This window comes from Acartia tonsa, chromosome 7 (genome assembly GCF_053477335.1).
Source record: "Acartia tonsa isolate MP-2025a chromosome 7, ASM5347733v1, whole genome shotgun sequence".
Lineage (NCBI taxonomy): Eukaryota > Metazoa > Arthropoda > Copepoda > Calanoida > Acartiidae > Acartia > Acartia tonsa.
The window spans coordinates 25,604,075-25,626,079 of record NC_137266.1 but is presented as its reverse complement, the minus strand read 5'-3'; the positions used below and the strand labels follow the sequence as shown (position 1 = coordinate 25,626,079).

At 31.5% G+C, this 22,005-nt stretch overlaps 1 protein-coding gene across 2 annotated transcripts in view; it reads right to left on the bottom strand.

Annotated features, from left to right (window-relative positions):
* Positions 1-22,005, bottom strand: part of LOC145325149 (UDP-glucosyltransferase 2-like) — a 93,216-nt gene that overhangs the window by 41,504 nt on the left and 29,707 nt on the right. For both annotated transcript variants that reach the window (XM_080168006.1, XM_080168007.1), the window contains exons 2-4: positions 20,987-21,055; positions 20,201-20,269; positions 1,812-1,913 (exon numbers count right to left, since the gene is read on the bottom strand). In XM_080168006.1, the coding sequence (XP_080024132.1) occupies positions 1,812-1,913; positions 20,201-20,269; positions 20,987-21,055 (240 nt within the window). The remainder of the gene's footprint in view (positions 1-1,811; positions 1,914-20,200; positions 20,270-20,986; positions 21,056-22,005) is intronic.

The following is a 22,005-nucleotide window of genomic DNA, read 5'->3' as shown; positions in this document are numbered from 1 at the left end:
TTTGCATGTATCACATAAATAATTGCCGCTGATGTAAGCTTTCTCTCTGTTAATATTTTGGCGGCATAAATTGCATAAAAATTAGGGTGCCGCTGTTTTAGATTGCATCTTACCATACTAAGGCAGCTACTCCATAACTAGAATATATCTTTGATAGTACTATGCTAAATTATTAAGCTTTAGTTAAACTTACAAAAAAATTTATGTTTAAAATTTTCATCCTTTGAAAAAGAACATTTTTTTTTAAATTTTGCAAACATTTCTTTACAAATTTATTTTTTTGTTGTACTTTTTATCCTGACATATGCATGTAGTTGTCCTTGTTTTATACCTTTTTGTTTGTTTTTAAACCTTTTATTAAGAATGACTTTGTAGAAGCAATATAATAGCTACTAGTCACTATTTATGATTAAAAATTTGCATACTAGTTATTGAAATAAAAGATTTCTCTTAGAATTTTAATAGGATTTTTTGTATAAGTACAAAAACACAAATGGTAGTAAAAAAAGTTACACAGAATACAATTTTCGGGTATAGTCCCTTTCGTGGCAACGTTTCTTTGTATTTTCACAGTAGCTTTTCTCCTATTTCCTGCACCTGCGGGGGGCTCAAACCCTTCGGGGCCAATTGCCTAACCTGCGGGACAATCACCCAACCCAATATAACCTAAAATAACCTAATTATCAAAAGGCATTTTAAAAATACGACAAATCGCCCTTAAGGGGCGTTGCCACAAAAGGGACTATACCCCAATTTTCAAACTCCCCTACCACATGCCACTGGAATAAACTAAACAAAATAGTGAATAAAATAAAAAAGATGTTTTGAATATTTAAGTAAGATTAAAGTAAATTTATGACCACAAAATAGCTTGGGTTAATATACATAATTAATTCTATAAAATGCCTATGGCAAAATAAGCACAAAAAAAAACAAATAAATCAAATGGTTTCTTTTAGTATCTAACATTTTCTATATAAATTTTATAAATATGTATATTCGACCAGTTTAACTTTTTATTGGTATCATAAATTAAATATGATATAATAACATAAAAACAAATACAAACAAGATTGGTTTTCATGGAAACAAATGCCTTTCGTGTACGGACATACATACAAACCCAAATAAAACGTCTAAAAGTACGTCGGACACTCTAAGCAAAAAAAACTAATAGAAATGGTCAAGATACCTATAATTTAATGTAAACAGACACACATACATTCATCTACTTTAGCAGACATCCACCAATTGTTGCAGAGAACGTCTGTAGATTATTTTCTCGTATTCATTCGAATCCGGTGGATAGGAACCGGTTCTCATCCATACGAAAAAACTATGTCTAGCATCGTATTATATCCAGCTTTCAGCACCTCGGGGCTAAAAAACTGGTTTTAATCTTATAATTGTACATTCTATATCCGCGGAAAGCTGTTTAGCCTTTGAAAAGTTAGTATTTTATACAAATGACGAAAAAGTATCAGAACAAATTTGAATAGGTGGAAAAAGTAAAATAATATGTTTTTTCGGGTATAGTCCCTTTCGTAACATCGCACCTTATGGGGCGATTCTTTGTATTTTTCACAGTAGCTTTTCTTCTATTTCTAGCCCCTGCAGGGCTAATTACCTAACCCTGTGGGGCAATCACCTGGCCAAATATAACCAAACCTAACCTAAAATAACCTATAAAAAGCCATTTTAAAAATACGACGAATCGCCCCTTATGGGGTGATGTTACGAAAGGGACTATTCCCGTTTTTTCTTCCAAAATACAAAATAATGTAAAACTGGCGCATTGTAGGTTGACCGACCTGGTGTTAAGATCAGCAGCTGTGGTTTTCCTGGAGTTTCTCTGTGGGAACCTTATCTGGGTTATGTTGTGACCTCGGGATATCAGAGCTTCCCCAATTGTCCTGAAAAATGAAATTTATTAGCACTATTCCTCAAAGTTATTTGATTATATTGTAGTTTAGGACAGTTAATGTTTAATTATAGATGTATAACACAGACATCTACTTGGCCCAAGTGGAAGGGACCTATTTAATCTGCTATCAAATTGCTTTTGTAATGACTTAGCTGTGTTCATAATTCCGACGCTATAGACTGATATTCAAAGAACCAAATTAAAAAGTTACATATTGATGGTGCCCCCACAAATAATTTTACTTTAATTTAAAGACATCAGAGATTCTGTGTTACTTAAAACATAATATCATAACAATCAAAGGACTTGAAAGGAGTCTATCTGAAAAGCAGATGTTGAATCCCGTGACAAAATAAAAAGACTCACAAAGTTGTGTGTATTATATTGACAACAACCACCCAAAACTTAGATCGCCTGTATTGTTATCAAACTAATTTTTCCACAAAAAAATCATTAATTTTACCCTGGTTTTACAATGCATGAAGACACTGTTATTGTTTGTTTAATAATGTACATTGCTGTGCTTTTTGTTGATATAATTGTCCTTGTCGTTTTAGATTTTGATCCTTTTACTTTAATGATTTGTTATGTTATTGTGTATATAAACATATATAATAACATGTTGTTGAAAATTTTTTTTACATAGTTTTGACTACTGATTGACTACTTAATAGTTTAAAACCACTTAAGAATGCATTAGTAAAATAGTTATTACAAGACTAAAATATTAGGAAACAAAATGTACAAAAAAAAGACATTAAAAAATTTGTTCATGTGTGTTTTAAATTTGAAATGCATTGGTATTTGGTTTTACGGTTGTGGTGGTTTAATGCAACCATTTAAAATATGAACATTTAGATTCATTGAACTTTTATAAATTAAATAATAATATTTAACATTTAAGGATGAGATGAAAATCATTTAGTGCTAGTTATAATTTATGATTTTGAATATTTATAAAAATGAGAGAAAAATAGATGGATGAATGGACGATAGAAAAAGAAAAAGAGACAAAATACTGAAATGAACTTAGTCCTAACTAGTTTATTTGATGTGGATAAGATGTCAATAAAAAAAAGTAAATTGATTTTATCAATTATTAAACCCAAAACAAGGGTAGTTTTAAATACAGAAAGAAAATATTAAAATCTGCCATAAGCTCTTTGGCCTTTTATTGTCAGATGTGAGAATTATCAAACAAATTACCAGAGTAGCATTGCTATTAAAAACAAGTACGGTAACATCCATTAACAAGGCGAATTTTAACAAATCAGACTGTTAGACATGCAATTGCACATTAAGAAAGTTTGGTGTGTCTATGGATGTCTACATGTAGGACAAATCTAGGACAATTCTGACATGCCTATGTTAACAATTAGATCTATCCGTTACGGACGGACCGACCCTAAATGTAGACAAAGCTCCGCTTTTAACAATATTAGTGTAATGGATCTATTATTACTTGGAGCTCACACCAGATTATCATTTACTCTAATAAAATGAAACTTGTAGCCGGCTAAAATTGCGCGCCCCCCATCTATCCCTTTACCCCATTTCCTCCATAACTACTGAATGAACGAACTGAACAATAAATAATGTCCATGTTTTACCCTGTCCATATATCCACGTATATTGTATATCCATTATTAGTGTACAGAAATGAAACGAAGCCTGACAGAAAAAAAAGAGCACTCTCTGTACATGTAATTCCCGGATATAGGTAATTAACCATTGGTCGGTGGCAGGGACAAATCTATTATACAAAGTAGTACGATGTGTGTCAGTCTGTCTGAAGGTTAAGATCTCAGGATGTTAGGGATTAACTCATTGGTCCTGTGATGGTTTAGAGCTATTATCTTGTTTGTGTTGGGATACCTATCTAAAGAAAAATTGAGGATATTTAGTTAACATTTTTTTTCATTGTGAACTTTGAGTATGTATTTTAGTGTGGAATAATTGTGAGGGGATCACCCCCAACGGTCCCAATATATTGGGGGCCAAACCGCTAGTACCATGTAAGTAATATGTAAGAGAAGTTTTATAGATATTGTTTTATCGAATAATAATCTCCTTCTCTTAATACATGGGATAGCTGTATTGTTTTTATCATTAACCACTTAAAGTGTCAAATTAATTAAATTAGTTTATTATTGCAAGCTTTATATATTTTAAAGTATTTATTTTTTATCTTTAATTTCATTGTTATTTTAATTAAATTCTAAATTTGTTTATATTCTCTGTTAAACTAATTTTGTTGTTGTTGATATACTTACATGTACAATTACTAATAATTACAACTAATCCTATGCAAGAAGCAGCTTATAGTGCCTAGTGAAAAATGACGTCATACAATACAAATGATTAATAATACAAATTAATTGACCAAAGGCAAAATGTAAACTGGCCTATCATTGGTCTAAAGTATTGTATGACGTCATTTTTGACAATATCAACAGCATTTAGTTTTGACAGGGTTGTAGCTTCCTTATTATTTAAAGCAAAGCTTTTGTATAATTAAAGGTCGGTATGAATGTATGTAACGAATAGCTCTGAACATTGATTTAGGAATAGTAGAATCAAATTATCAATTTCAAGATTAGCATGGCGATTCCGGTTACAGATAGGTTCAATATAGCAATTTAGCTTTTTAAGCAATACTCTCTTGATTTTTATTTCTCTGACTGTCTTGCTTCGCTTTCATGGCTGTTGTCATCCTTGTTTGAATATTTAATTAATAAAAAGTCACAAACAGCTTTTATCCAAAGAATGAGCCGGCAGTTTTGTTTGGGTTTATTGATTGATTGTCTATGGATACCAGGGCTTGGAATCCGCAAATATATTCATAAACTATAACTGAAATTTAATTGCTGCAGTACTTTTTTATAAACCAGCTGCATTTACTTTACTTCAGTTGAAAAAAATCAAAGTATTTTTTTTTTAATTTGTATTTTTTTGCAGCTGCGAACTAGTATAGCTTTTCTAGCAGCAAACCTGAACATGAACGGCTACTGATCCCTTATGGATAAATATACACTTCTCATAACATGTTAAATCATGCAAAAAGAAGCCTAACAAGGTACAAGTCATTCTAAAATTACAATCGCATATTACTTCCCTTTGAAATGGATTCGCTAGTTTGTGATTTAAATTTGAATCTTTCATTAAAAGAGAATATAAAGAACCTTGTGTTTTTTTAAAAAGAATACTAGCGGTTGCGCCCCTTTATATTATAAACTTTGGCAAAAATAACTAAAACCTTGTGGAGATAAAGAAATGTCATACTATAACATGCAGTATAAAATTCTGTCAGCTATTGCAAGGAAATAATCTCAAACAAAGTGATGAAAACAAACTAAGCATGTCCTGAGCTGGCAGACTATCCTTAAAATAAAATGCATTATCCCGTTCATTGAATTTGTTAACACCTATATACTCTGTTCACAATTTAGCTGCTCTACGTCTAGCCTTTAGGGGAAGGTGAAGAGTATCTTTTTAATAGCTTAAAACCACACAAGAAAATTTCTTAAGCTTCCATAAAAAAACCCACAAAATTAGACTTAAAATTGCCGAGATCTTTAGTGTTACACAAAAAAACTTCCATAGCAACTCTATAAGCTTTTCTATTATTGGGGTCGACCTGTCCGTAAGACAGTAACATAAATAAAGCTTTTATCGTTAATTTAGGAAATGTGAGTAATGTCCGAGCGATTTCAAACTTTTAATACCTGTGAATTAAAAATGTGAAGTAAAATTATATCAATTACAAAAAAAAAGTTAATTGTTTGGCTTTTTTGCTGTCCTATTTTATATTCTATAATCATTCTGTACATGTTTACCATGGATGGTGAGTCAAAATCTTATATAGCGAAGCAATTATATAAATCTATAGGTCTTACAATGTAATGGTGTACTTGCAACCTTCGCTTTTATAGAAATTTTCATCCTTGTTTTTTAAAACTATAAATCAACTACGTATTTACGCATGGGTGGGTTGCAATTAGGCTTTTTAAAAAAAATAAAGAAAATATTTCTAATTTAATATCGTCATGGAGGATATACATTTCTGGGATTTCCAGTAATTTAGAAAATATATATCTGGGGAAAATTCAGGGATCTAAAGGGATATGGCAATGGACATAAAATTAATGAATTGCACACCCCCAAATTATGATAAAAAAATTACCCATCTTTAGATTTTAATTATTGTTGGAAAGTCCCAGAAGTATTAAAGCCAACGAATTAAATAACTAGTATAACCTAAAGTACTGTATACCTTTCCTTGCTTAAAAAATATATGTTTACTAAATAAAATGATTTTGTTATTAAAAAGCGCAACCTATAATATTTTTAAAGAATCATAACAATAGTCTGAATTAATGCAATATAGTTTCATATTCGGTCAATGTCATATTAGAGAGATTGGAGTAAAATCAATGCTTTTCAAACGAATAATTGACCTTAAATTTATGCATTAATTATGTACCAATGAAGCTAAAATGCTTTTTTAATATGTCTAAAAATAACATAAAACAAAAAATATAAATTTAAGGCCATAAATTATCTATTTATTAGTTTTGCAAAACTATTTGTAAATTTTGGCAAGGTTGTAACAATAATTGTAAAAAGTAGCTGAATATAAATGTAAAACTTCTTTTTACGTTTATAACAGTTATATATACTTATTTTAACATATTTTAAACTTATTTGAAAGAAGCTGAAACAATTATTATTGATATATATATACTAGCGGCTTCGCCCCTAGCCTCTAGGGGCTTTGAACCAAGAGGTGATAAAAATTTTGTTTGGCGAAATTCGTAAAAGGAACAAGGAAATCTTCAGCAAAAAATATAAAAAATGGAGGGGGGGATTTTTTGTTTTTGAAAATAGCCTAAAACCACCACAGGACCAGTAGGTATATTCCCTGAAGAGTAGAATCCAATCGGTTTAGTGGTTACCGAGATCTTAAGGGACGGACAGACAGACAGACGGACGGACAGACATCATTCGACTTTGTATTATAGATATCGCCCTTTCGATGGTTTAGCGGGTCATTGAACAACATAAGTTAAAGAAGTATTAATACTATTTTTCTTTCTGTCATAGGATTACTGCATATACAATTACTGTTGTGCATTTTACTGTTCTTTTTGTTCTAAAACATTGATAGATAAAAATTCATTTCCATCTGAATTGATTTATGAAAAAAAAATTAGATCTAGAGACTTTAACGTGTAATAGAACAACGGCTAAAAACATGTTTAGTAAAATACAAAGGCTTATTATAATTATGAGAAAAAATGATAACAGGTTTAAGTTTTGATTAATTGGCTTACATTCATTAATATTAAGCAGTTTTTTTTAAGCTAAAACTTGAATTGTTTAATTAGCAAAATATGAACGAAAGCAAAGTGTAGAAAATGACAAATATTGGAGACTTCAATCAATAGTCATTAGTTCTTTTCCTGTTCTCTCTTCAAAGAAAGTAAAAAAATTGACCAATGAGAGGCCACTGTAAATTTTACCATTGGTCAATTACAGTGTATACTGGCCTCTCATTGGCTAATTTTATTCGACGTCATAATCAGAGTCAGACACTTTTACTAGGTTCCTCTTGAAACTGTATTATGGATGCAGGGAGATAAAAATGAAAGATGAAATTATTGGGTCAGGTAATATATTTCTGGAATCGATTATTTAATCATCAACAAAAATAACAACACTTTTCAGCATTAGAAAATAAAAATTCACATAGAGAAACTACACATGTTAGGGCTACGCCACTTAAAATTTTCTATTGGATGAAAACAGCTTAGACAAAACAGTCTAAATGAAAAATGATGATTAATGTGTTTTGGTGCTCTTCTGTTGCTTAACGCTGTGCTCGCTATGATGCTTTGGTTATGTTCATCCATGTTAGCAAAGATTTTCTAAAAATATATTAGCCATATGCTTTGTTTTTAACAAGAACAATAATGCTCATAAGAATCAAAGCTAACCAGAGATGTGCAGAAGATGGGTTAGATACTCCCCCCTACTAGCCCCCTGAAAGGGGTTTACAACCTCATGATACACTCCCCTAATGCAGCTAAAGGGGGTGTCAAGTAAAAAATCTACTACCCCCACGTGCTTGCCACTTAAGCCAACACCATTTCAAAAGGATATAAGATTGACAAATGGTAATAAAAATTATTTTTTTTTCTCATAATCAGGTAACTGGACAAAGTGTCTGAAAAATCAACCAAGTGACGTCATAAAAATGAGGGATATGAGAGGAAATATGGGAATGAAAACCCATAAAAAAGAGATGGATAATCCCTCATTTTTACGACGTCACATGGCTGATTTTTGAGACACTTTGTCCAGTTAGCAAAATCAACTGCAAATAAATCATGTTGATTTATTATTTAGGGTCTTTTTTTCAAGTATTGTTACAGAATAGATAACTATAATAGTTATTTTAAAAGCATACTTATTCTATATGCTATATTATTTGGCAATTTTCCAACAACACCAACTACTATTAGAAAACTCCTTTTACAATAGGAGTTTTAATTAAAATTTGCAATTACTTCTAACATGAGTAATTACCCCTGTATTTTCTTTCATAATTTTAATTGTACAAATTGTATAATAAAGGGTTTATATTTTCTTTTTAAACCCGCAACTCAACTTAACCCTCTAGCTCTAAAAGGAACTGAGATAAAAAGGGGGGGGGGGGCAGTTGACCCCCCCCCTCCCCAGATCGATAAAGTTTCGGTAAGGGCCCCGACTGTTAAGGGTTAAATACAAGTAGAATTACTTACTACTTTATACATAACAAACGGTTGCATCTCTAGCTTCTTGGGGCTCTGTATTCGAAAAGGTATGTCAGAGCAGAAAAATAGTTTAAAAACATCCAAAGACTTTAAAGTAAAAATGTAATAGCTTAATACCATTCCGGAACCTCTGTGAAGCTTCACTAAAATGGAGAACTCCAAAATTTCAGTAGTTATCGAAATTATAGGCTACAAGCAAAAACCCTTACTACTTTATATAATAGGAGGACTAGCGACTTCCTTCCCATGACATATCAGTTCAGAAGATAGCAAGATCCTTTTTACAGACGGAAAATAGACAGACAAACATCATGTTACTTTATATGATAGTATTTTACAACCTAAATAGGCCTATGTAATTATTGCAAAGGGTAAACTGCTAAGAAACTGTTGAGTCTATACAGCGCAAGTTCCTTTTTATATCGTTTTGGACGTTCGTTCTTAACCTAACTAGAGAGTAGCTTTGCTCCTAACAAGCCTTTGGTTTTTAAATACCAAATGTGATAAAATATAGAACAGTAATTAAATTAACTGTACTTGACGTATTAAATAGTTTGGTAAAAAAGTAATTGCTATCGAATTCATCTACATACATTATGGACAGACATGTATCAGTTTAAACAAGACCAAAAAGGGTCATAGATGCGTAGATGTCAATGTAATTTATATGTTTTAACATAAAATGAATATACTGAGAAAGAAAGAAGTTATATTGAATTTCACTTGTGTTGTCCTCTCCCTCCGGCCGAGAATATTTTTAAAATATAAAAGTGTGCCAACAAATCATAGTTTACAATTATAAAATAGTAAACTTATTGTTTCACCATCAGAAAGAGGGATAAGAATATAAAATATAACATATATACAAATAAACTTCAACAGCTTTAACTCTATGTGCACTCTAATAGTAATTACTCTAATATACTAAGCAATAATAAAAGAATGCAAATTGTCATTTTTATCAAAACTTTAGCTCTTATATTTAGATTATTGCGGACGGAAAAGTCTTTTAGTCGTGGATGTAGAAAATACGTGGACATTATAACAGGGGTAACATTGTCATCAATTTGGGTTGCCTTATTTCCCTTTCACTTATTGCCAGTTCGTTTATACAGTTAAAAAGCAGGGTATGAGGTAACGAGAGTGGAGTTTGGATAGTTATTTTAGACCGCTTCAAGTTTCGCTTTAATAGAGAACATGAAAATCTTGTGCAAGATCAAAGTAATAAATCTATTCCTTTAGTTGCGTTCGTTCAAAAGAAAATATAATTAATCAACCAAGGACTTTTTAGTGCCTGTTACTAAGTCAAATACATTAGTATCATATAATATGCCAAAAGAGGTAAGGGTAGGGTTTTACGTCGCAGTACAAAACTGTCCATTTAAAATCTATCAAAAAGTGTACTGTAGAGTGTAGATGATTAACGGTTCTTTAATATATTCCATAGACCCAAGTATTTTGCCAGTTTTGACTAAAGAAACGAGACCATATACGTAGGGAGATATTAAAAAATAATCTTACATCAAATCACATTTTAAAATTTACATTGAACCAAAAATTAAATGGTATACCAATTTCAAGGGCTTTGAGGTAGACATATTATTTAATGCAGAGCTTTCTTCGTGACCTTTAAAGATCAATCATAACACAATAATATGATACGGTTTTTGTACAGTACCATGGAAAAATCCATGGGTTCCATAATATTCAGAATGCTTTCATCTTCTAGTAAAATGCAGTGAAGCGATATTATGTAAAATACCAAAGTTTTATATAATTTTTATTTCTAGGGTTGGTTGAACAAGTTCATCATAAACATAATCATTCTTTCAAATGTAATATCTTACTCTTAAAACAATGCTTATCAATATTTAGGGCCAATAGTTCTGCTAGTTTAGACATGTTAGAATGGTCGTATCGATTTTAAACTTGACTTGATGGTTTCTATAACAATAAGGTACAATTTAAAGAGCGTAGAGACTCTATAATTTGTAAGTAAGTCACTTATAACTTGATGATTTAAAAAACATTTTCCCCGAAACATTCTAAAAAGGTGGAGTTTAGGCTATTTATAATGAAAAGGGTAGAAAGAGTGCATTTTTGTATTTTTTCTGAATTTTTATTATTTGTTTAAAATGCATGAAAATATAAGTATTATCAGAATATGCAACTACATTTAAACTAGTATATGTAATTCTGATTATCATATATTAGCTAACCTTTTTAGTAGCACAGCTACTCTTTAAACTTTTGTGTAAATCTATATGTTGGACACTTATTGTAGCCATCCCTAACAAAGAGTGAGAGGGGTCAATGAGCTGTTTTTTACACTAGTCTCCAAAGTTTTTAAATAAAGTTTTCTTATTGGTTGGCTTACCAACTTTGTGGACTTGGGTAAATTTTGATTGGTCGTTGCATTATATGTTGAGTGTTCAAATGTTTCAACCACTATTTTCAATCTGCAGAAGGGGTTATTTTGTGTATCATCATTGGGGATGTACATTAATTTATCAGTTATTGTATCGGTACAATTTAGCTTAGGGTTAGGATAGCCAGTTGAGTTAGTATCCCCTGAAAGGACAAAAAACATAAAGGAATTTTGATATTTTTGGCAAAAATTAGAAAAAATACATCAAACATAGGTTTACAACTTTAATGGACATAAATATCCTTGTTATACAACTAACTTGTTTTTAATCTACGTTTAAATAAAAATAATTATTATTACAGATGCAGTAACGTATTTAAGATAACTGGAAAAATTCAAATGGCAATGACTTGCAAATTAAAACTTATTATTTCTGTTTATAATTTTAAATTGTTGGCATAAGTAAAGCAACAATTACAATCCTACAGGGGCCTCCAAGCTTTTTATTTTTTTTACCCCCCCCCCCCCCAAATTTTTACCCCGGGGGTAAAATTTGCTTGGGGGGGGTAATTACTCCCCTGAAATCTGTTGGCAGGGGTAAAATTTGTTTACCCCCCCCAAATTCGTTTTGGGGGGGGGGGTAATCGCCCCATTACCCCCCCCTTGGACGTTTATGCAATCCTATACTATAAAATAATATTTATGAATGTATCCGCTAAGATCTTATATTAATTGTCCAGTGCAGGTTTGGGTTTGTTTGTCTTAGAAAAATGCCCCCTCCCCCCCCCAAAAAAAAAAAAAAAAAAGATTTATCTAAAGTTTAGGGGCAAAGTCACTTGTATTGTAAAAAGAACAGCTATATCAAGGCAGCATTTAATAAAATACAAACTTTGACATTTAATTTTATACTTAACAATATACATGTAGTATAAATATTCAATGTAAGTGTACAGTCTAAAGTGCTGTAATTATAAATCTAAGCCATGAAAAAAAAACTTGACGTTTTAATTAAGGCACTACGCACCAAGGCCCAGCTGCTAATTTGGTATTTTTTTTCTTTCGATCACAAAAGGTGATAAGGATTTATTGATTGCAAAGAGTAATTCAATTTAGAAAAGCTTTTTTAAATTGGATTTTTGATGAAAAAAATACATATCTATAATACAAAGTAAAACGATGTCTGTCTGTTTGTTTGTAGCGAAGGATCTCGCTAACCGCTGAACCGATTGGGTTCTCCTTAACAGGGTAGCTTCTCATGGGTCCCGGAAAGGTTTATAATTGTTTTCTTGGGGGGTGGGACACCCCCGACCCCCCAAAAAAATTAAAAATACCACCCGCAAAAAATTAAATTAAAATAGTGGGGTAGACTAAACCCCCCGACCCCCCCAAAAAATAAAAATCGCTTTCCCCCCCCCAAATTTATTTTTTTGATTTTTCTTTTAAATCTAAAATGCGAAAAATTAGGTAGATCATTATGCTATCATTTTTCAGATTTAAGACCTGGTATAGTTTAGACTATTTTTCAACACATTCTTACCTCCTTTGAATAAAGTGCAACTAGATGCTAGGAGTGCAACCGCTAGTCTTGAGTATGAGGGAACAAAGTTTTGTTTGTTTTAAACCCAAGATCTTGTCAACTGCTGGCCCCAATGAAAAGGGATTTTTTTTAGGGAATCTTCTAATCGTCGATACAAGGTTGACTATGGTTTTTGTTTTTTCTGTAAAAAGGCAAAAAAGTAAATATTTAAAAATTTATCAATTAAGAAGAGATAATAAAATCTATAAAATACTTCACTTTATTACTCCTCTGAAAATGTTCACTTTTCTTCGTTTTGTGAGATCTAGTCGAGGGAAAAAGATGCAAGTCATGCCTTAAATTTTTCTGCGGATAATTTTTTTGAAAGGTATTCCTGCATTTTAACCAAAAATTTGAAAATTAAATACCAAAAAAAACAACAATAAATGAAAAAAAAAGCGGTATAACATTTCCGTAACATAGGGTTCAAAAGTTGAAACTTCCATAAATAATAATAATAAATATAGGCTGTTTAAATTCTAATTCCATTGCCAGGTATAACTTGCACTGGCCATACTTTGCCTATTGACCAGTATATGGTTTTCTTTTTTACTTCATGTAAAAAGTACTTAATTTTAGAATATTAAACAGTTCTTGTAAAGCTACTATTTGGTAGAATTGAAGAAACATCAGATTTTTTAGATGTTATTGCAATGAAAGCATTTGACAATTTATTTGATTGTTAAAGAACTAAAGAACCTAAATGGGGTTTAACAGCTTCTAGCTTTTTTTAAGAGAAAAAGGAAGATAGATTAAAGGAACAATTAATCTAATGCAGTAAAAGATTTGAATTTTTTTAATACTGTTACTTTTAAATTGTGCCTTAAATTTGATCATTTGTGGGATTCTCTTTAAAGATGTTTTATCCTTGTTTTTAAAAATTCGTTGTAATTATTACGATTAGAGCATCAAAGAAAGATGTTTTAGAAATTGTTTAAATTTTTTATTATATCATAAAACATCTTGGTAAATTTAAGATTACTAATTCCAGGGTCTAATGCGCATTATGAAATAAAGAATCTTTAAAAACGATGTGAAGTTAAGCCGTTTTAAAGATTTTAGATAGAAAGCCCCTGTCATAAGTTAAGATATTCCTTCGACATGCACTATCAACTGTATGTAAAGATTAGATGGCATTTAACAATGGTGGTCTTAGCTAAAGTTATATTGCCTTTTAAACATTTACAATAGGGGTCATGGATGACAAAATTATTGAAATTCCAATATCATAATGATATTATGGTTATATTCCTATTTTTGATGTTGATTTAAAAACTACAAAAATCTTTGAATGAAGAAAAATCCTTATAATAAAGTATGCAGGATGTTTGTGTGTTTGTATGTTTGTACCAAAGAATATCGCTAACCGCTGAATCGATTGGGTTCTCCTTAACAGGGTAGCTTCTCATAGGTTTATAACTATTTAAGGGGAGGGTACCGCCACCCTCTCAAGAGAAATCACAAAAAATCGGATTTTTATTTTCCGTAGAGATTTGAACGAAACATAGACAATCATTTATCAAATCAGATATTTGAAATAAAAAAAAACATTTAAAGTGCCACTAGAGGCCTCTAGGGCCGTAGCCGCTAGTAATCTAAATGAAATGAATGAATACAACCATGACTAACACATATATTAAACCCTAAAACCACAAAATTAAGATGTCTGTGCCTATTCATACATTCTAATGTGAGAGCAAAATAAAGGGAATAGAAAATTCTGGTAAAAAAATATAAAAATTTTGTATTCAATAATATATTAGTTTGGTTTAAAATGACTACAATATTTAACATTTTGTAAATCTGTTGTTGTTTTTTATTCAAAAATTTTCTAAATCCAAAGCTATAAAGCTAAAGATATATGTGTATTTTAAAAGTGTTTTTTTTTTCTTTTTTATATTTCATTGTACCTCTGACAATAAAGCACAGATTTTTGCATTTTCTTAGGTCAAAGGTTTGCCACAAAGAAGCGGCAATTTTGGGTAGCATCCTTTTTGTGATTTGTGGACCATAAAAACACCATCCTCACCATTTAATTTGTGCTTTTTAAGATTTTAGCCGCGGATAATAGCTTTAAAATTACGATTTGTGGCTCTCTTAATCCTTACATAATATAAAATAGGTATTTCAGATACAATTTTAAAAATGAAAAAAATTAGGGGTGTGTTGTGGATGGTCCACTGTTTTCTTCTGGGGAACCATTTGTTAATCTGTAAAGAAAGGAGTGCAAACTAGTCATTTGTGCAATTTTTTATTTTTCATGCCTTTTAGCAGCAGAAGAATGACTACTTTTTTGCAAAAGAAAGGCAGAAAAAAGGGGTTAAATTAGCTGTTTGTTGTAAATTATGTTTACTTTTTGAGCAAATAATAGTGATAAAAAAAGTTATAGCAAAAAAAGTGTTTCTTGGGGAGAAATAGAGAAGATAACCCAAAACACACCTAATATACATAAGTGACAAACAATTTAACTAAAGTTAGGTTTTATTTGGTATTTCTATCAGATTAAAAAGTACCCAGTACCAAATTAAAGATATTCTTGAACAGCAAACCTCTATGGGTCTGGCTATTACAGAGATCGTTTGGTACATACTAATGCACGATATACCCACTTGCTAAATATTTTATGCATATTCGGTTTTTTAAAGAAAGTTTACAGAAACTATTAAATTAATATGAAATACAGTCTCTCTCTATCTCTCTTAAATAATGCATTTTGAATTTTTGACAGATTTTTATTTCCTAGGCGACATAAAAATTAGCATTCAAAGCCTCAATTTTAGAGGTAGAGATGCATTTAATTTAAAAGATACTTTTCGTGAAAAACTTAAAAACAAGAATGAGACAAATTACTTGTTTTTTTTGTATTAGACTGATGTTATATTATATCAATTCTAATACTTTGGCTAGCGGAAAGCATGCAAGACAGTTTTTCCGTCGGTGCGATAGCTCTGTCCCTGATTCAATAAGTAAGGATTTACAAAATATTGGACATGCTTCATAAATTATAATTATTAGTGACACAGGGATGGGATAATTGACTAGAAAATAATCCCCCCCCCCCCCTTCCCATTACACATTTACATTTAGTTCATGAATATTGAAGGCATAAGCATTGTATTTATAGATTAATTTAGTTAGAATTGTTCCCTGTCTTCCTGATAATTATACAGTTGTTACAAATTACTTTTATATTTTGTTGCATCAAAATCATAGTTGGTATAATTATTGAATTATGTTTCAATATATATTTCTATTTAACACAGTTACTTTATCATAAGGGTATTGAATCCAGTAGAAAAAAGTCCGTCAATCCAATTTTGGGGTTTAGTCCCTTAAGGAGCGATTCGTCGTATTTTCAAAATGGCTTTTGATAGGTTATTTTAGGTTAGGTTATATTGGGTTAGGTGATTGCCCCGCAGGGTTAGGCAATTGGCCCTGCAGGTTTAGAGCTCCCCGCAAGGGCTAGAAATAGGAGAAAAGCTACTTTGAAAATACGACGAATCGCTCCTTAAGAGGCGGTGCCATGAATAAGACTATACCCAAATTTTGTTCCGAATATTTTAACAATTTAACTCACACACATAAACAACCCATATAGCAATTATATCTTTTAAAAGCTTTGGTCTTGGTGTTTTGAAACATTTACTAATTATTTCATTAGACTTTCTTCAAATTTAGGTATTTTTAGCTTGTCGTTGCTGCGTTAATTCTGCACAGGTCTCCTTAACAAAACCTTAGATTAAAAAAAATCTCCAAAGAAACGGACAATGGGGCCTTCAAATAGGGCACAGTGGTGGTTAGAATCTGTTGGAGATTAAATCTTAGCTGCTCCTTCTTGCCAGATATTGCAATTTGAAGTTTTGCGGTAAAAATGCCTAAAATTACAAGAATTCCAAGGATATATGCATACATGAACACCTTAATTCATCAAATAAAAAGGTGAGTTCTCTGCATATGTAAACTACAAAGTCCCTCCCCATTTAGAAAATTTTTAAACTTTAAAAAAATCATTTCAACAAAAGTAATGAAAAAGGTACAATGTCTAGTTTATAACTTTAAGCTAGAAGCTGTTACCCTGGAACCAGTAGAAAAAACCTCAGTTCAAGTTTACATATAGCTAAAGTTAGTTTTTAAAATACTCACAACCCCCTCCTCCCCTTTAACCCCACCCCTTACAGCCCATACATTTAAGGGGGAAGAGGGTGGGGGGGCAAAGTAATAGTATTATGTTTTACTCAAAGCTACTTGAAGTATTGTGAGAAAAATTTATATGTAAGATTCTTAGGCCCCAAGTTTCTGGAAATATTGTTGACTACCAACCATCCCCCCCCCCTCCCTATGAAATCTAATAGGAAGGGGGGGAAGGGGCAGAGTTCTTTAGATATCACTAAAGAAATATATAAGCTTTAGTACTTAAACTTTAGTAGGCATCAAAATCTCTTACAAATATTGCTGCAACCAACCCCTTCTATCTGTTAGAAATAGTGGCTAGTGGCATAGGTAAATAATATTGTGCACCATTTAGAAACCTCTAGAGATATTCAGGGTTATTATTTTAACTTATATAGGCCCATATTTACTTTTTAAATATCTATTCCAACTACAACCCTAATATCTATTCCAAATACAATTATTTTGCTGCATAATCTCCTCCAACCTATTGGACTAATAAAAGAAATATTGTCAACCCATTGCTCCTTCCCCAAACATTGAATAGGTAATACATATAGAGCAATTTGGAAATCTAAAAGCTTTATTCCAAAGTTTGCTCCTTAATGCTTTAGCGGTTCCTGAGTAAATCACAGGGGGTGAGATTTTATGGAGGGTAGCTTAAGAGTGAGGGGGAGGGCAAGCAATAATTTAATATTATTTTTATGGGGATGGAGGAAATTGTGCAGCAATATAATTTTTCTGGATGGGGTTGGTTGAAGTTGGGGAAAGGTCAGCAATATTTGTTCAAGTATGAAGTATTTATGGACCTACTAAAGTTTAAATCCAAAAGGGTATTGCTATACTTGCTTCTATTACTTAATTGGAGGGGGGGGGGGGAGGGAGATTGTAAAGCAATACGGAGGGAAGGTGGCTTGGAGGGGGGGTTTCAGCAAATTTTGTAAAAGTTGCTTTTGACCTACCAAAGCATATCTCAAAGGTTTGCTTTGCTCTAGCGGTTTCTTAGTAACACAACAGAGTAGTACTCTTTCAGCTGCAACCCTCCCCCCTTTCTCTCTTTGCAAAATGTTATGTTTTTGATTTATGAGGGGAGGGGAAGAGGTCAGCAATATATGTAAAAGTGCTTTGGGTCCTACAACAATACAAATCCAAAAGCTTATATATATATCTAATAGTTTTTTAAAACATATTAGAATGATCTTTTGCCACCCCCCCCCCCACCCCCTCCATTATGTTAGGACAAAGGGGAGGGGGGGAAAAGGTGGTCAACATAATTTCTACAAACTTTTGGCCTAAAAACCTTACATGAAAATTTTTCACTATACTTCAATTAGTTTTTGAGAAACATAATAGCATTACTATGCTTCCCCCCTCCCTCCACCCTAAAGTTTGTAGGTTGTGAGAGTATGGGGGGGGGGGGGAGCAATATTACTAAAAGTAACTTGGGCCATATGTAAACTTAAACTGAAGGTTTTTCTTCTGGTTCCAGGGTAACAGCCTTTAGGATAAAGTTGTAAATTGGACAAACCTCTTTAAGCTTATAGTACCTTATTTATTACTCTTATTAAAGTTAAAAACATCATTTAAAGTAGTAGAAATTGTTTTGAATAGGGATGTAGTGTGTGGTTTACATATGAAGAGATATCTTAACTCTTCAAATGTTAAAATTACCCTTTTTATTTGATGAATTAAGGTGTTTATGTATGCATATATCCTTGGAATCCTTGCAATTTTAGGCATTTTTACCACAAAACTTCAAATTGCAATATCTGGCAAGAAGGAGCAGCTAAGATTTAATCTCCAACGGATTCTAACCACCACTGTGCCCTATTTGAAGGCCCCATTGTCCGTTTCTTTGGAGATTTTTTTTAATCTAAGGTTTTGTTAAGGAGACCTGTGTCTGGACAATTCGATTCCTAAAAACAATATTACTGTACATACTAGTTCCTAAAGAATCAAAATGTCAATATTTAGGAATTTATTGTCAACCAAAAAATACTTGTTTTTCCTTGATTTTAATCTTTGATAGATTTTTACGAGTCTTTTTCAAAAACGAGTCTTGTCTACATTTAGTTAGGTTCGTCTGGTCATACATCATATTAGAATTGTTCTATGAATTTAAAACTTGAATATTTAAAATGTTTTAGCGTGTTCATTTTAAACTTTTTGCATAGAAAATTTGATTCTATGGACGATATGGCACACAGATATCTCCAATAAAAGAAGTATCTTTTATCTTAAAACAGATTAAAGTACTTTTTGTTCTGACTTCAAGTTGTCATATATATTAATATTTGATTGGCTCAATAATGCTATGATCTTAAAGCTTTTATGTGTATTGTCATCCTTGTTGTTAGAGCCCCATGTCTAGAGGACTGAGGTAGTATATGATATCTACCGTTAACCACGCTGTAAAAAGATGTAGAGAAATAAATTATCCTTTATATTATATTAACATTTTATGCTTATCAGACCAGTATCTATTAGACTATTAAAGGACACGCATATAAGTTTAAATATAAGGAAAAATTTCATAAAAGTAGCGCGAATACAACATAAATATTGATAAAAATATGAAGTTCATTTAATTTTAATATAAATGAAGTATAAAACTTAATGATATATTTAGTAAATATTATCTTCAATGGAAAAAAAACGAGACACCGCATTTCTTTGGTTTGAAACCAACCAATCAAAATCCAAGTACCCAAAGTTTTCAATCCAACCATAAGATTACTTTGTAATAAAAATTTAAGAAACTTGTTTGAAAAAGCAATAAGTGTCAAATGAGATAATAATTCAAAGTATATTTTTAGCATATTCTATTTTAGCAATCAAAAATCTGATTGAATTTAAACAATGCAATTTCTCCTCCTATCTGATTGCAATTGCAAAAAATTTCTTAACCAGAATGAGAGATATTTGATGACAGCAATGACAGACGAAAAGATGCATGGCGACAGTATAGACAGACAGAGAGACAAACAAACAATAAACATAGACAGAAAAGAGACTTAAAAGCAGAAATATAAAAAGATAGAAGTATAAATATAATTTTATTGAAATATTATAGAGATACTCTAGATTAAATAGTATACGAAATCACTTTATAAATATTAAGCTAGATGGTTGTTTCCTTCAAATTTCCCATTTAGTGTTTACCTCAGGTTAGGTTATTATATTGTGAACAGTGTAGCCCCGAAGGGTTAGAGCCCTACAGGGATTATGTACAAAGAAGAAAAACTACCCATCTTTCTTATTTTTAATTTAAATCACATTTTTTGCTCGATAGGTACTTTGAGAGAAAGCATAAGATAGATAGATACAGAGACAAATAAAAAGCTTACCTCAAAACAAGATCATGACTGCCTGAGTAGATAGGATGGAGGATCAATATATTTGCACCTTTCGCTATGCTGAAAAAAGATTACTTATCAAAATCGTAATAGTTATTTCTTTCATCGTATTATAAACCGCTTTCCGCGGATATAGAATGTACAATTATAAGATTAAATCCAGTTTTTTTAGCCCCGAGGTGCCGAAGGCACGGACTAAAAAAATTGGTTTTAATCTTATGAGTGTACATTTTTATATTCGTAGAAAGCTGGATATAATACGATGCTAGACATAGTTTTTTCGTATGGATGAGAACCGATTCTTATCCACCGGATTCGAATGAATACGAGAAAGAAATTTAGAAAACAATTTTTTATCTATGCTTCCCTTCAACTGGATTTAATATCAGTGACAGCACTTGTCACGTTATTTATATATTTCTTCACAAACTACAAACCAAAAAACACACGTCCGTCCGTCCGTGCGTCTATCTCCCTGTATGTCGGTCCGTCCGTTCGTGTGTCTGTCTGAGTCACTTATTAATTAGCTTTACTATTTAACCATAAAAATGTGCAGCAAAAGGTCATTCATTTTTGTAATAAACTTGTGAAACTTCATATATATCCTTTTTTTTAAACCCGTCCGTGGAAACTTAAAAACTCTACATAAAAAATTTCTTTTATGGTTAACATTTGAGCTCTACACATTTTACTTTGTCTGTCTGTCCTTCTTTTTTTAATTAACTAACTGTCCGTTATTCCGTCTGACAGTCCTTATAAGCTAGCATTTTATCTTACCTAGGTAACCATAAAACTGTGCAGAATAAAATAATCCTCAGATTCTGAATCATCCTCAAGCATTTATGTCTGAAACAGAAATTTTTTTTTAGTTTTGACAAATTTATCAATGTTTGGATAGTATCTATAGGAAGTGACAGGACAATGGCTGTTAATTTGATAAGAAACCCTAAGTATTAATTATAGTACTTAAGGCTAAATTTGAATTATGAAAATTATTGTCAAGATCTATCCTCACCCCTCTCCCAATTAAGATAAACTGAATTAACCATTATTTACATTAATGTTATTGGTGGAAACGTTTTACCACCCAATTAAGATTTAATATCACCCCCAAAGGTTGTAATCAGAACTAGTTAAAATTTTTGAGGGCAGTGTAATAACCAGAGTTGAAAAAAAACAAAAAGCTGCAAAATTGTGTCAAAAATCATCCATGTGACGTCATAAAAATGAGGAATTATTCATCTCTTTTCATGGGTTTTCTTTCCCACTTCTCCTTTCATATCTCATTTTTATGACGTCACATGGGTAATTTTTGACACAATTTTGCAGCAATTTGGTCTTTGGTCTTTGCATAGATTTTCGTGTTTTGATTTTGATTTAAATTTAATTTTGTGAAACCATTATCAATTTCCTAATTGCTAGAAAGATTAAATTCAATTAAATTTAAAGTGTATAATTTTCTCCGTTTTTATTTCTGTTTTTCTAACTTGTTTTTAGTTTCAACTTTGGCAAGGACAGATATTCGAAGAAATAAATGTGTAATTACTATTAAAATATGTGAATATGATTAAAAGCAAGGAGGGAGAAGACATTGGCCTGTGAATTTTTCTTATCCTTAAAGTTTATAAAAAATATTCTCCCATCATTTGGCTTAAAGTTTTCGGAGAATTTTTGTCAAATCTCATTTTGTAAGTACAAACTTTCCTGTCATTTAATACCTATATTTGCAACAACTTTTACTACACAGAAACTCCCAATTTTTAACAACAACAAAATCCCTGCCCCTCTCGGAGAGC